Here is a 15508-nt window from a genome sequence, read left to right as displayed (position 1 = left end):
TTAATTTATGATATGATGGTTTAGTGAGTTTGCATTTTGTCATTCTATGATATAATAAAGTTCTCGTTTGCCACTTTGGTATAAAGTTAAAGGTTCATTTTCATTCTGTACTCATTATGTTGTGATCTCACTAAAGTTTTCAGAAGGACCAGTTGGAAATAGGCATGTTTGATCATATTGCATGTAATTTTCATACTTCACATCTATACTTGATCCATGTCATTTGGTTGTGTCAATATACATGATCATTGATGAGTCCAATTATGTTATTTGTAATGAAGACCACTTTAGTTCTATGTTGATATGATCAATGGACCAGATTGGTAGAGATATCAATTGATAAGACAATATTTTTGAGCTCATAAGGTTACAATGTGTGATTAAAAGGTTGCATATGTGGCCCAAATGAGAGATTGTTAGAAAATCGTGTGGGTCTACATATGTTGAACCACACATCGTAAGTCTGTCTTAGGTTCAGGCCTGGTTCGTGTGGTCTAATTCAGATGGGCCCTATGGTATCTCAAATGGTATGGAACACTATGTGGAGAGACTTTCCATGTTTGCAACTCTATAATGGGTTGAGTTGAGACAGACTCCTAAATGCATTAGGTTATGGTCTCCAAACCTTATATATATATGTCCCTCTCATAAGTTAGAAAGAGATTGAGTTCCTCTCATCAGGTTTAGAGAAAGAAAAATGGCCAAATATATAGGTTTTGGAATATCATACCCATCAACGATCAACCGGAGCGCTATTGATTCAGGTATAGCTTTCGCTTTTGGTTTTATTCTGTTTATGATTTCAATGGTTTAGCAAGAGAATGTTATCGATTCTGCTTTAGGTTTTGGTGGATTTAAAACCTCGAAGGGTGAATTTGTTTCACGCCCTTTCTTACGAAAGAAACCTTCTCTCTCTCTCTTTTTTGGTGGATTTAATACTGTATAACTCACCCATGCGAGCAATATGCTCGTGAAAGACCCAGGGTGACAAACCTTTAGTAAGCAGATCCATAATCATAGAGTTAATTTGTGCCAATATGTTCTATCGATTTCTGACCATTTTGCACTCTTTCTTTAACAATAAGGAACTTAATGTCAATATGCTTTAACTTTGATGAGCGTCTGTTGTTGTTGGAATATAGCACTGTTAAATTATTGTCACAAAATAACTTTAGCGGTCTTTCAACATTATCCAAAATCCACAACCTTATGACAAAATTACGTAGCCATATACCATGGTTGGATGCCTCATAACAAGCTACGAATTCTGCTGCCATAGTGGAAGAAGCAATGAGTGTCTGCTTATCACTCCTCTAAGAAATAGCTCCCCCGCCCAATAGAAAAGCATAGTCTGACGTGGATCTACGATTGTCTTGGCATCCCGCAAAGTCAGAATCAGAATACCCAATGATCTCCAACTGATCTGACTTTCTGTATGTGGGCATGTAACCTTTTGCTCTTTGCAAATACTGTATAACTCGTTTTCCAAAAAAACTAAAGATGGAGGAGAATTAATTGCGTGTTTGATGGGAACACGGATCCCATCATTTGACATAGGATGAGTTCCATCGAGTGAAACCATTTGGATGGATAGAATCAGTCCACATCCAAGTGAAAATGTAGACCATCCTAGCCGTTGAGTGGATGGTTAGGATTCAATGTAAGATGGAACCCATCCTATTTCGAATCAAGATGTGGGCTCCACCTGATCCATGTGTGCGCAGATCTCCTCATAGATCTACGGTATTCAAGATTCCATGAATAAACGCCATTTTGGACAATGACAGATTGGATCTTTAGGTGGGGGTATAGTGGGTCCCTTTCATGGATCTAGCTTCAGGTAGTCCAGTGATCAGAGAGCTTCGGCGAGGGTTCCTCATAGTAAAAATAAAACAGTGATAAGAGAATTGCACAAGCAAGTTATTTACACCTTGTTAATTTTCTAATTTGTTTGCAGAATTTAGGGGAGCAGCAGCACTGGGGTTTTCTTTTTACTTGATGTGGACCGTCCTTTTTTTGCATATGTTGATATGGTTAAGTGCATAGGTTGGAAAAATGGCATTTGAATGATGTCATGTAATGGTCAATTTTGTTCTTATTATGATGTTGGTTTTCAGTGGCAACTGTCCACTCATTCAGATTAGTGATTGCAACTGATCCAATTATGGTATTGATGCCACTGTCCACTGATTCAGATTACTGATTGGAATTGGTCCATTGAGTATGGGATTGATGCACATCAGAGGGTCCCAATGTGTTAACCAGCCTGTGCTGTGTGTCTATCCAATTTTTGAAAGTTGTGGTTTATAGTCACCCCATGTTTGGATAGGTCGACTTGATCCACATATTCAGATATGCAGATTTTTAATTTTTTGTTGCTGTCTTCTGCAAATCCTTCCAAGTGAGTCTTTTCTATATTATCTGATAAAAGTCTTTAAACAAAGTTCAAAACGAGAGGGCAGCCTCCGCCTTTATTGGGCTTTGTCACAAAGACACGGCTACGACTTGACATGTGACATGAGTTTAGTTGCTAAAGATGGTGTTGGAGGGTTTCTAGGTGTTTCTGCATGCCAGTTTCTAATTTTTTTTTGGAAAATAAAGCACAAGGATATAGATTTTTTATTCTTAATCAATAGTTTTTTTTTTTTAGTGCTTAAAAACATAGTTTTTGCTGAAACATTGTTAAAATTTATTTAACCCATGTGGTCAGCTGGGTCCTGTGTCAAGCTGAAGACCCAGGATCAAATCCCACTAGCACATGGGAACTGTCATTGCTTTAACTTGATTTGGGGGGGGGGGGGGGGGGGGGGGTAAGGTTGGCTGATCATGTCCTCAACCTAGAGTTTTACCTCAAAGGGAAGCGGGTTCATTAAGTGACCTGCTTCTGGGTGAGGGTTGTAGATGTAAGAGTTGTGTCAGTATATCCCATGGCATATATCCGTCCTATTTATTTGTCGCATAGATGTATATATTATATAGCATGTGATACGCGAGTTAGATGCTGGTAGATATGGATACAATTTGGATTCTAACTGGTACCTTTTATAACCATATCCAGCTGGATCGCATCCATGTCGTACCCAATTGTCATTGGGAATATGGACCCCACCGACGTCTAGGGCTGTACACGAGCCAAGTTTGAGCCTGTCTCGGCTGGTTAAAAGAAAAAAAAATGTTCAAGCTCGGCTTGAGCTTGAGCCAAGCTTGAACAACTTTTGTCCAAACTCAGATTGAGTCAAACTCAAGCTTGGCTCAGCTCGGATTGAGCCGAACGTCTTTATTTAACAAAAATTCCAAATGAATAGGGAGGAGGGGGGATTCAAGCTATCCACGTCCTTCACAAATGGCTAAAGCTAAGACTTTATTGTGTTTATTAAGTCAACATAATTTACTTATATACTAATACTGAGTGCCTTATATAACTGCATAAATCCAGCTTAATCAGGCTGATCAAACTTAATCAAGTGGCTCGCTCAGCTCACCTCGAATCAAATCTTTATTTAACAAAAATTTCAGATGGAAAGAGAGTGGGATTTAAACTCTCAACCTCCTTTACAAATGGCTAAAGGTGAAACTTCATTGTTTGTTGAGTCAACATAATTTACCTATATATTAATGCTCAGCGGCTTATATAACTAGAGGGCATCACCCCTGCGCAAGCCGAAGCGTGGCGACTCCCCGAGGGCGAGGGGTAAGACCTCTGAGTTTTACACTGCCAGAACAACGTAAATACCGCAGGCAAAACCAGCACAGCCAGGTCTATGATCATGGAGCAGTTTCTACAAGTAAATATAAAAAAAAAAAAACTGTATGAATCCAAGGTAATCAAGCTTGATTGCTTGACCAAACTTGGCTCATCTATGTGTACCAAGCTTGAGCCATTTCTCACGCTTGACTCATTCATCTACTTGGACGAGTTCGAGCAAAGCCTGACCTAGCTCCGCTCGTTGTGCAGCCCTACCGCCGTTTATATTCTTAAAATGGGCATGGTTCGTACAGGTAGCCCACCCATACCAGGCCAAGTTTCAGACCCATTCATAACCAACATTGATAGGGCCAGATGGAAATTTAGAAACATAAAAAAAGTCTCTTCCAAAACGAACGTGATTTGTACAATTGGCAGCAGGACATGATGGGAATTTGCCTTTTGGGTTCCACAATTGATCAGTTCATCACCAAACAATTTCAAAGTTACAAAATATCCAGGTAAACCCTCTCCAAAGGAAAGATATAATGCCATCTATTTATTGAAATAAACATAAAAATGACCTCGAAGTATAATTATTATCCAACTAGTCTATACAATAGCCGTATATCCAACTAACCTCTACCATATACATCTAATATAATATATGGTAACACCAACCCATGTATTCTCTTTTTTATATTTCTACAACAGAGATAGCTAGGCGTTGATATGAATACACTTGCTCCTTGTGGGGCTGCTTTACATGCATGCACTCTGTCCAGCAAGAAGTGATGCACAACCACATCAATTGCTAAGGAAAATTCCTTGGGCATTCTGATGATTTTCGTTTCATAATTTGTTTGTTCTTCTTCCGTCCTCCCTAACTTGTTGGATCCTCTGGCGAAGCCTACGCCTGTGATCGTGGATTTTCCACAAGCCATGGCCCAGAATGACTGCCGAGTATATGCCATGGGTTATCATGGGCGCTAGAATATTATCAGTCTGCAGTAACCAGATAAAATACACACTAAGCAGGTTCTCCTCTGAGAATAATCGTTACAAGGCATAGAGACTTATTTGGAATTTTGTGGGAGGGGTTAAAGAGATCACCTGGATCCATTCGAAGCCGAGGTACAATGCCAAGAGCCCTTCGAGGAGGGGTGAATAGATCTTCTTCAACTGTCTCCTCTCATACCATGCTGTCAGAGGAAACATTGCCATGTGAGCATGTTGAAAGTAGAAAATGCCACATAAAAGGAGCAGACATTACACACACACACATGTGCACAAGTCGGCAGCTGTGACAAATAATCCAATTCTGCTCAAACTAATGGTGGATTGTACCGCAAAGAAGTTAGCCATCACCACACTATCCAAGCATACTTTTTTCAGTAAAGCACGAAACCAGGCTTGGGGTAAACTTTTTGAGAGTATTCAACAGAAGCATTTATATTTATAGTGTTAGGATACTATCCAGTCGGCATAAAGTATTCATTTAGCTCTTACGGCCATGGCTTCGTATTAATCTATGACAACCTATAGTAATAAACCTTAGAAAATGGCATTCCCATAATATTGTGAATCCGTGCTAGTTTTCCTTAAGAGTTGGCAGTATTATTTCATCTTGTGCATGTTAGAGAACAGAACCATAAGTGGCATTAGATACACCGAGATTGGAGGACAAACCTGCAAACAACTTTTTAAGATCTTCACGGCCAGAACGAGTTCGTAATACTGGTGTAACCACATACGTTGGATCTGCAATGGAACAAAACAATGGTTGACACAAACTGATGTAGCAAGAAAGAAGAGACTATGCTATGTTCATTGCCAACCAATTCCTGAAAGTAAAACCAAGAATATAGGGAATATGATTGTCACCCAAAACCTTAGCTGTTAAAGCAGTCTGTTTTTTCGAAGGTTAACTGTTAAAAGATCCAGCTTTCAAACAGAAACATCATAAAAAAGCAGATGGTTCTATCCCTGATTTAGAGTAACAAAAGCACAGAGGTAGTTCTTTTAACAAAATAAAGGGGGATTGAATGATACACCGGGAGGATAAAATCACAGGGTTACCCACATGTTGCCTCGTGGGTAAAAAGATAATAGAGGATAGCAATGCTCCATCAAGATATGTTTGGAAAAGAATAACAAGATTCTAAAACTTGCAGTTTGCATAATGTAGAGAATAGGAGACTTGCTCTGGAGAAATTCAGAAAAATTCAGCAAGATATAAAAACTCACCCTTTGGAGAGGCAGCAATATAGTAGAGGGAACCTGTAAGAGCTGCTGTTATTACAGCAGCAAATGCTTGTGCAAATGGGACAAAAGGAGGAAACATTCCAGTCTGCATCAACTCAAACCATAAGCAATGTTAGCAAAGTCTGGCAAGCCGAACTCAGAACTGGTATTAAAACCTAGGAATTTACACAGGAAATACAAATACACGTCAATTGATGAATGGACAAAAGTACAACCCAACCAACTCAGGGTGAAACAAATAACCATCCCACTATTCCTTTTGAGAATAGATCAAGGATGAGTGTATCAATTTGAACAAGGCCCAAATCAAGTTGCTCAATATTCAAAACACTAAATGAAAATAATGATGAATAAAGTCAAGAACAAACCAGAGACGTGATTCCAGGAGCGTCCTTCACCAAATCAGTGCCTCTAAGAAACATGTGAGCCAATCCTCCCTACAACAGTTCAATGACTTAATTCAGAAAGAAAAACAGTCATATGGCCCCGATAATATCAAGAAATGAATTTATTAATAAATTTTATTTGCTGAATGATGAATTTTATGTCATCACGTCAGTACCTCAGTTAAACCGCTTCATAAGTTACAAACAATTAAAGACCAAACCCAATACTTCATCTTATTGAAACGTCATAGGACCTCAGTTTGCATTTATGGTTTCAATATTTAGTAGTAACTCAAGATCCTTTCTGGAAAAGTTGATAAATTTAGTTCTAGCAAATACTGGTTGCTATTCTGGCCTCTTAGCCTATAGTCAAATGATGTTTGATGCCTTGGAAACTAGAGTAAAAGAGAAAACATAAACTCCATAAAGGCAAACCTGCACAGCAGCACGATAAAACAACTCCTCACCAACTGAACTTGCAGTAACGATAAGTATGAACTGAAAAGTACAAACAAAAAAGTTACATATGAAACACTTTTGAACTGCCTAGAATGTATCAGCAAGCAGTATTTCTACAATAAAGAAAAAATGAAAGCGAAAAGTGGGTTGACCGGAGCTTAGAATAAAGTACCTGCCATGGAGACATCCCATAGAAGAAGCTCCTTAGTTCCTCATCTTCAACATCTCTAATTGCACGAGCATAAGGTGACACCTTGACAACCTTATCCTGTAAAACAAATCAAATCTGCTCAGTCTTTCCATATTTCCGATCTTTTCCATAATATGCTTGCCCCAAAGGCTAGAATCAATGGTGTATCCACAGAATAATAGATAACCGCTTCTGACTCTAAGCCAACAAAGAGAACATTCTCCCTCTCTCACATATGACAAGCCTGTAGTGCTAAAACCGGGTGCGGATGCAACACGGGTGCGGAGCAATTTCAAAAATTTTGGACACGGGGACACGGCTATATATATATATATATATATATATATATATATATATATATATATATTTTTTTTTTTTTTTTTTTTTTTTTTAAATATATATAAAAATTTGATTTTTTTTTAGTTTTTATACGTCTTTTGCCCTAAAAATGGACAAAAATAGACTCAGTCAAAGTTGACCGAGTTCAAAATGTGGACAGACTCAGCCCCAGTGCGTTGACCGAGTCCGACACTTGGTTGACCGTGTCCGCCCCGTGTCCGAAGCCGCACCCGTGTCGGGTACGGGCGACACAGGTGTATTGACCTTTTAGCCGAGTTCGTGTGACTTAGGCTAAAACAATGCCAGAAGCCTTTTTTTCATAAAATTTTGACCAATAATTGCTTGTTCTAGGAAACACCACATGAAATCAATGCAAGACAAAAGCAGGAAAAAAAAATCATCTTGCAGAGACCTGAACAAGCCCCAAAGCAGAATAGGCCATCAGTTTCCCATTTGCTCGTGCCATTACAGCTAAGTTAATCCAATTAATATTGGGATCATTTAAGAATAGAAACAGTCGAGGTTTTGAGAGATTTGCTACAGCTGATAGGATCACCATGATCCCAAATTAAACTCTCAAAATTTGTGTGGGACAAGGTCATATCAATCTCTGTCTACACATTGATTAAGGATAAAACTACCAAGCGTATTCCGTTGTTCTCTGTGTCAGCGAATCACATAGTGTTAATCTATAAAACCTAGTGATAAACATAAGCTAAAACTTACCGAAATTAAAGAGAAAAACCAGAACTTTAACACAAAATTGCAGCAATAAGTGAAACAATGCAGAGAACTACACACATCTAGTATAAAAAGGAGGGCCATAATAGGAGGAACTGCATATCCAAGCCCATCTAACAAAGCCTGTAACGAGAAATGGAATCCACCCATGGAATCAACCCCGGTCATGAAGCACACGAAATTGCCTGCAAGTGCCATGGCACCATATATGCCTGCAAATTGCAAAGAGCAAAACTTTTAGCAAGAAAAGTGGTTGAGATAAAAAAAAATCAGAGCAGAAGCATCCGCAAACCAAGCCACAATCCAAACATAAACTTTACCTCAATTAAGGAGATAAACAATTAAGCAATCGGATTAAAAGTGTCTGAACTTCAGCAATCATTGTCCGCGATGCATATATTGGGAAACATCAAAAAGGGCTGTTAGGTTGTGTTTAGAATCTTTAGATTCAGGGATTCGATAAAAATGGAATAAGATTCCACCAAACTCTTCTTTATGGCTGCAGAATGGCCAATGAATTCAGCGGAATTGAACTCCAATTCCACTTAATCCCATGAATCCAAACACGTGAAGATCTTACCACACAAACATCCTTTTGCGCTAAATGGGTGAAGATATAACAGAGAACAAACCAACACCGTTATTAAGAAGCACGTTCATCTGCTTATTTCATCACAGAGAAGCTCCAATCAAGTTCTCTGAATACAAAGAATATCAGCAAAATCCCAACTAGACAGAAAAGACTTCTAGTACAGAGCTTTCCTAGATAAAATTTCTAACCAGAAACTAGAGAGAAAAATAAAAAATCAGATTTTGATTGTTCTCCGAAACTGACCATCATCAACTTAATAACCAGAAGAAAACTATAAACCCATCATTACTAAGCAGAACTTCTCAGGATTCATAAGAATCGGTCTAGTTAAGTTGAAAAAGGTCCAGCAAACAGTTTCTTGACATCAATATCAGAATCTTCGCTTCCAGTTCAAGCCATAATTTCGCACAGAGAGACATTTCTTACCGATCCCGCAGCTCAGGCGAACGACGGCGCCTAGCTCCTCCCAGACGGGGTACTCCGCCTCTTCGTACCTCCGATCAATCGTCGACGTCGACGCAGAGAACGTCGACGGCGACGTCGTCACCTCCATCCCTTCCCTCGCCCTCTCCGCCATCGACTTAACCCTACCGGCACCCTCGCCGCGCCGGCATCCCCTTCCCGCCGGATTCCGAGACCCTCTCCTTCCCGGGAACTCCAAGCTCCCGGCGAGGAACCGGTCCTCCGGCCTCCAGCCACCGGTGGCCGGGATCACCGTCCGATTGGGAGGCCGGAAATCCGACGCAAGCATTCCCATCGCCACCTTCTGATTCGGCGAGCAACGAGTGGCCATCTACTTCAGATCTCTTAAAATAAATCTCTCGTTTATTTTCTCAAAAAATAAAATCCAAGAATAGATTGACCCAATGTACGTTATCTTTAAAAGTAATGACATAAACGACAAGTGTGTTTTTTGTGTTATTTATTGACTACGTGGGGGTAGCTATTGTCAAATGAAACTACAAAAAAGAAATTAAAGGGAATTTTCCTTTTTAGTGAACGGGAATAAGCGGGGGATTTTTATGGCAACGGCCACGATGGAAAAAGGACATTTTTTATCTTTGACCGTCAAAGGCCGCCCATGGAAGTGCCTACAGGTTTTGGGGCGAAGTTTGAATGGTTGGGATTCGGGTTGAATATCCGACTCGCCTGGTGATCCGTTTGATCGGGCTTGGTGGACCGTAGTCCAGAGTCCAGACAATAATCCGGGTCTGGTAATGGTTTCTCAAACCCGAATCATGTAAATATTCTGACTGTGAAATGTTTCGGTTACAATGCTCATAGCAACTAATCGCAAAATGGATCTGCTTTCCTTCCCATATGTGTCCACTTAATCCAACCCAAAAAGTTTTTTTTTTTTAATATCCAGGTTGGTTTAAAAGATCTGGATCCATTTGGTTGGATACCCGAGCTATTAGGCCGTGCAAACGGATCAGATTTGATTGGATATATGATCTGAATGTGATGCATTACTTCTGGATATGGATGGCAAAACACCATCTATACAAGCATTTATATGAGTTTCAGATTTTTCATATCCTTTTTTGTTTTTGGATATTTTGATAATGGATACACGGATTGGATGTAGGACAAAGGACCAAATTTGAAAATATTGAGACCCAGTTTCAAAGTGGTTCGGATCTAGTTCTTTCACGCATAACATCCACGTACCTGGCGTACAGATGATCCGGATCTCGTTGCAAATGGCCTGTCAAACAAATGGAAATAGGTGCTTTATTAATCGACCACTATCAGAACTAATGTTGTTAAAATCAATCTCAATAGGCCGATTCACCTGTCAGTTCAATTCATAATTTTAATATTTTTTAAGAAGCCAATTTATTTATTTTTACTATTTTTAATCATTTAATGACACATTTTATCTGATGGTTAAAAGTTGTTGATTACAAACGATTCAATCTGATATGATTTAGTGAACCGATTTTAACTCAGAACCCATGCCTAATGGATCCAGGTCTTCTGATCAAGATCTGGATCTGATTAATGGTGCGTCGTTTCGGATAGATCCAAATGATGCTGACATTATGATATGGGAAATGCCCACGTTGGCGTGTCAAAGGGCACTCATCTCTGTCTGCTCTCTTTTATTTTGAGTTGCCAACCGTTCAAGATCGTTGTACATTTTAAGCTAAGCAATGAAACAAGGTTGCATTAGATCAAAATTCAAATCCTAACTTGGGGCGACCGTAGGTATCATGACGAGTGAGGTTTCTTCTCTTCGGGCTATAAATTCAAAAGAAAATATCTAGGGGCAACCGAGGTTTGCCACTTGTGGTGGGGACGATTTAGGGATGGCAATGGACTGGGACGGAGGGGGACAAAGTCTCTACCCCAACCCCGTTTCAAAATCTGGACCTCCATCCCTGCCTCCAACCCCACATGGGTTTGGATTTTAACATCCACCCCCGCCTCCATCACGGGGGTGAGGCAACGCAGGGCGGGGGCCCATTTTCCTGCAGTTCTTTGCCATCCCTTAAAAGGATTGGGGGAGGGGAGGGGAGGGGAGGACCAAGGCAGGGGATGGGGATGGGGCGGGGTGGGGAAAAGCGTAAGTCCATCCCGGCCACCATCCTTTCACGGGTTTTGATTTTAACCTCCATCCCCGCACGGGTTTTGACTTTAACCTTCATCCCCGCCTTCATTCTTGCATGGGTTTTGATTTTAACCTTCATCCCTGCCTCCGTCCCCGTTTCATGTTCTTTATCACCGGTCTAAATGGGGCAAGGCGGGGCGGGGCCCGTTTCTCCCTGGTCCACTGCCATCCCTATGGACTGTCATGGTTTGAAACTCAAGAACTTTTTGCAAGGTCAAAGCTAGATGTACTATGCTGTGGACAAGAATAGCCACCAACGATTTGCTGTGAAATTGAATGAATTAGGGCCTTAAATGAATAGGATATGTTCAGATATCCTATTTGAATCCGACATGCTATTTCTAGATTTGGATCCTATAATTAAAATTTGAATGTGCATTCGGATCTGTTACTTTGGATTCGGGTCAAATTAGGATCAGTATTTTAAGTTGGATCGGGAATTAATTCAAATTAAAATTCGATCTAGTTGCACCTTTTATATATACATAGAATCCAATATTATCACTTGTATTTTGAATTTGGATTCAACCTTACCCCCATCGTCATTTGATTGGAATCTAGATTCAGATTTGGATCTAAGCAGGATCCACCTCGAATCCAACCAGTTTGCACCCTTAGCTTGAATCGATCAATTCATCCTGAATCATCTCAAATTCATTTTACAATTAGCTAATTTGGTTTAATATTTTTAAATATTTTATATTTTTTGTAACGCCCCTAAAATCATGTACTTGTAACTTTTTAGAAAATTTTTGAAATCCTTGTAATCAATTTTTTATCAGAGTTGTAATAATAATTCAGCAGAAAATTGTGTTTTTGAAATAACAAGTTAACGAACCTTGGGTGCATTACTTGTGAAACCTTTCCATTACACAACGGATTTGTAACTTCATATATACATTGAAACCAAATAGATTCAAAATGAGGTTTTAAAGTTTATACAAAAACCAAAATTTTAAGAACATTTATACTACTTTACAAAAATATCCTCAGGAGTGAAACGTCGGAGAAAGAGTCTCATATTGATACCATCACATCATCATACCATCACTTGTCATATTTACCTAATCATTACTTGTACCCATAAGATGGGTCAATTTCATAAAAAATTGGTAGGTGTACAAGTATAACAATTTAGAACAAAACTAACACATGTTTTATTTCATACATGATATGCAATTTAACATAAGTAAAGTGAACAAGATTATTTTGTTTCGATATTAGTTGTCCTAAAGTTACGCATAGGAGAAACGTAAAAACAGCTAAGATTGTTCGGAGGTTTGTTATACTATGCATTTTTTATACCCCGAACAGCTAGTTGAGTCTGTTCTTAAGGGGACGGCTAGTGACCGAGAGAGAATTCTTCAGAGGCATTTGTGTCATGGGATGCATCCAACTTCTATAAACGTCTATGAGATTTACCAAATACGATAATGTTTGGTAACCCCATCCTCTAACTCTGATGACTCGGGACACCGAGTCATTTGCTCGAGGAGTGGTTGTTAACAACCTGTCCATCGAAGTTTTTGTATCATCCCATCCTCTCTCTTGACGGAACCAAAGAAGTGAATGGATACGTCAAGTTCTATTTTAACTGACAACCCATTCTACAGGCTCTGGTCTTTCAAAACAGCTCGAACATCTTACCTGTGAAGGCAATCATTACCATTTATGTGGTTTCAACAATGTGCATTTTGCACGCTTTGAGGTTACCATAAATCTTTTGTCCAATCATTATAGTACTAACATATCGTGCATGTCTAATAGTACCACTAAGATGAGAGGGGCATTAGTTTCTCAAAAAAACAAACAAACTTAATTATGTGGTGAAAGAAATGATGTAACCATTTTAGTTTTATTTGATATGCTCTGGTATTTCAAGTCACTTTTATATCAATGTGCAATTTGCACGTTACGAGATTGCCATAAATCTCTCGTATAATTACTGAAGTATCAACATGTTGCGCATGTCTCACGATACTGCTTACGATAAAAGGGGGGTATGTGTTTCTTAGAAGAAACCACATCCAATCAGTTTATCGTGCTCCCAACTAGGGATATCTGAAACATATCAGGTATTAAACTGAAATTTTTAAACACTTCTTCCTATTGTGCCAGTTTAGCAAAAACTTAGTTGTAATTAGGAAACCATCAAGTATTTTTTTCAAAACTACGCATATTTGAATGCTGAATTCATGCAAGAAATCTTTTATACAAGGTAGAAAAGAATATGTGACTGTGTATCTTATGAAGTTGTATATATGTATGTATAATACATATTACATAATATAGGCTTGTGCACATTACAACGCGACGACAATGTATAAAGTAAGACTCAATATACAAAACCACACATCGAGCTAAATAATTGTGTAAGAAGTACACGATGTACAAAATTATACCCCGACTAAATAAATGCATAAGCAATGCACGAGATACGAAACCGTACATTGGCTAAATAAATGTATAAGCAGTACACGAGGTATAAAACCGTATATCAACTAAATAAATATGTAAGCAGTAACATGTGCACATGATGGCGCGGTAGCAAAGTAAATGACATAAAGCAAGGCTCGATGTGCAAAACTACACATCAAGCTAAATAAATGCATAAGTAGAAGTCTGTGCACGTAAAAGTGTGACAACATAGTTAATGACATAAAGCAAGACTAGATATGTGAAACCACACATCGAGCTAAATAAATGCGTAAGCATAAGCCTGTGCACGTAAGAGCGTGACGACAAAGTAAATGACGAAAAAAAAAGAACAAGAATTGCAAAACTGCGCCCTTGATTTAAAAGCATATATATATATACAAGTTTTAACATTGTGCTTTCTTTGTTCTTTAAACAACTTTTTTTTACTTTGGAGATGGTCAAACTTGATGATTTTCGATGTAGGTCTTTAAAGGCTTATGCTTTGGTAAATGTGTCTCGTCTATTGCACTGATGTGGTATGCTAAAAAAGTATCTTGTCGTACTGTGAAAGAAATGATGAAATCTTTTTAATTCAACGAGAAAGCAATGTTTATGTGGCAGGAGTCGAACCCAAACTTAGTTTGAGCTGACTCGGTACAAGAGGCAGCTAAAAAAGCTTGAGTAAGCCAGGCTCAGTCTTGGATCAGAGACCAAGCTAAGCTTGGTTCTAGTTGAGCTTAACTCGGCAGGCTATGCGACAAACAGGAGGGGGTGGGCTGACGGTCAGGCCCAGCTTAGCCTGGCCCCCAAATTGGACGAGACCGAGCCTAGGCTCGGTCTTCTAGTTCAGAGAACCAGGTTGGGCTTGATTCAAACTGAGCCCAGCTCGGTGACATAACTCAGCTGCAACTGAGGGACATGGGGAAAATGAGAGAGGGCAGGAGGGTCGCTCCTCCTGCCTACGCAAACAGAGGGGGGCAGGAGCTCTTCCTGTCTGCGTAAACAAAAGAGGGAGGGCAGAGCGATAGGAGGTGGTGATTCTGCCTCCTGTCCAGCAAAACAGAAGAAGAAGAAGAGGCAGGGGAGTGACGCCCTCCTCCTTGCCGTTAATAGAGGGACGAGAGAAAGGGAGGAGAGGAGGGAGGAGGGGCGGCACCCCTCCTCTGTCTCTGTTAAAAATGGGGAGAGAGGAGACGGCAGGAGGGGTGGCGCGCTCCTACTGGCGTAACCAGAGGGGGGGGGACAGGGAGAAGAGAGGGAAGGCGCATACCTGCGGGAGGCGGTGCCTCCGGCGAGGTGCAGGGAAGAGCGAGACTGAGTGGGGATTTTAGCAGAGTGAGAGGGAGACAGGAGGCTCGGGTGAGGGAGATAACAGAAGGGAGAGAGAGAGAGAGTGGCCGGTGAGGGTTGGGCCTTCGACTGTGCTCAGTTCCTCTGATGGAGCTCGACTCAAGGGAAGCTCAGGCAACATCCGACGCAGGTGGGGGGAACCGATGCCCAAAGAGGGAGGGGGTTGAGTCAGACCTCCGGCGAAGGGGGGTGAGTCGAGAGAGAGGGGGCAAGAGTCGGGAGGGGATCCCGGTGGTGGCTCTATCACGAGGGGATATAGGCAGGGGGTCGGGGGTCGGGGTTCTCGTATTTTAAAAAGGAAAAACCTCACCGAGGGTTTACCGGGGGGCGGGGGGGGGGGGGGGATGATGCACCCGGATCCGGTCGGATCCAACCTGGATCAGAAAGCAAATATTTTTTTTTTTGAAAAGTGCGAGTGTTACATTTTTAGAGAGCTAAAAATTTGTTAACAGCTTATTTATTTTTTAAT

General features: G+C 40.3%; 1 protein-coding gene across 2 annotated transcripts; it reads right to left on the bottom strand.

Annotated features, from left to right (window-relative positions):
• Positions 1-4225: 4225 nt before the first annotated feature.
• Positions 4226-9445, bottom strand: LOC149813664 (uncharacterized). Of its 2 annotated transcripts, XM_089992440.1 has the most exons (9): positions 9084-9445; positions 8126-8277; positions 6968-7063; positions 6772-6834; positions 6319-6387; positions 5933-6035; positions 5375-5446; positions 4799-4887; positions 4226-4690 (listed from the first exon to the last, which is right to left on the bottom strand). In XM_089992440.1, exons 1-9 carry the CDS (start codon positions 9412-9414, stop codon positions 4538-4540), a joined length of 1128 nt encoding a protein of 375 aa, XP_089848566.1. In that variant the 5' UTR covers positions 9415-9445; the 3' UTR covers positions 4226-4537. The 2 variants fall into 2 exon arrangements, with proteins under 2 accessions (XP_089848566.1, XP_089848567.1); XM_089992441.1 differs by lacking the exon at positions 5375-5446 and having other exon boundaries at positions 9084-9438.
• Between the last annotated feature and the right edge of the window lie 6063 nt (positions 9446-15508).

This window comes from Nuphar pumila, chromosome 16 (genome assembly GCF_984573655.1).
Source record: "Nuphar pumila chromosome 16, dmNupPumi1.hap1.1, whole genome shotgun sequence".
Taxonomy (NCBI): domain Eukaryota; kingdom Viridiplantae; phylum Streptophyta; class Magnoliopsida; order Nymphaeales; family Nymphaeaceae; genus Nuphar; species Nuphar pumila.
This window is presented reverse-complemented; position numbering and strand designations above follow the sequence as displayed.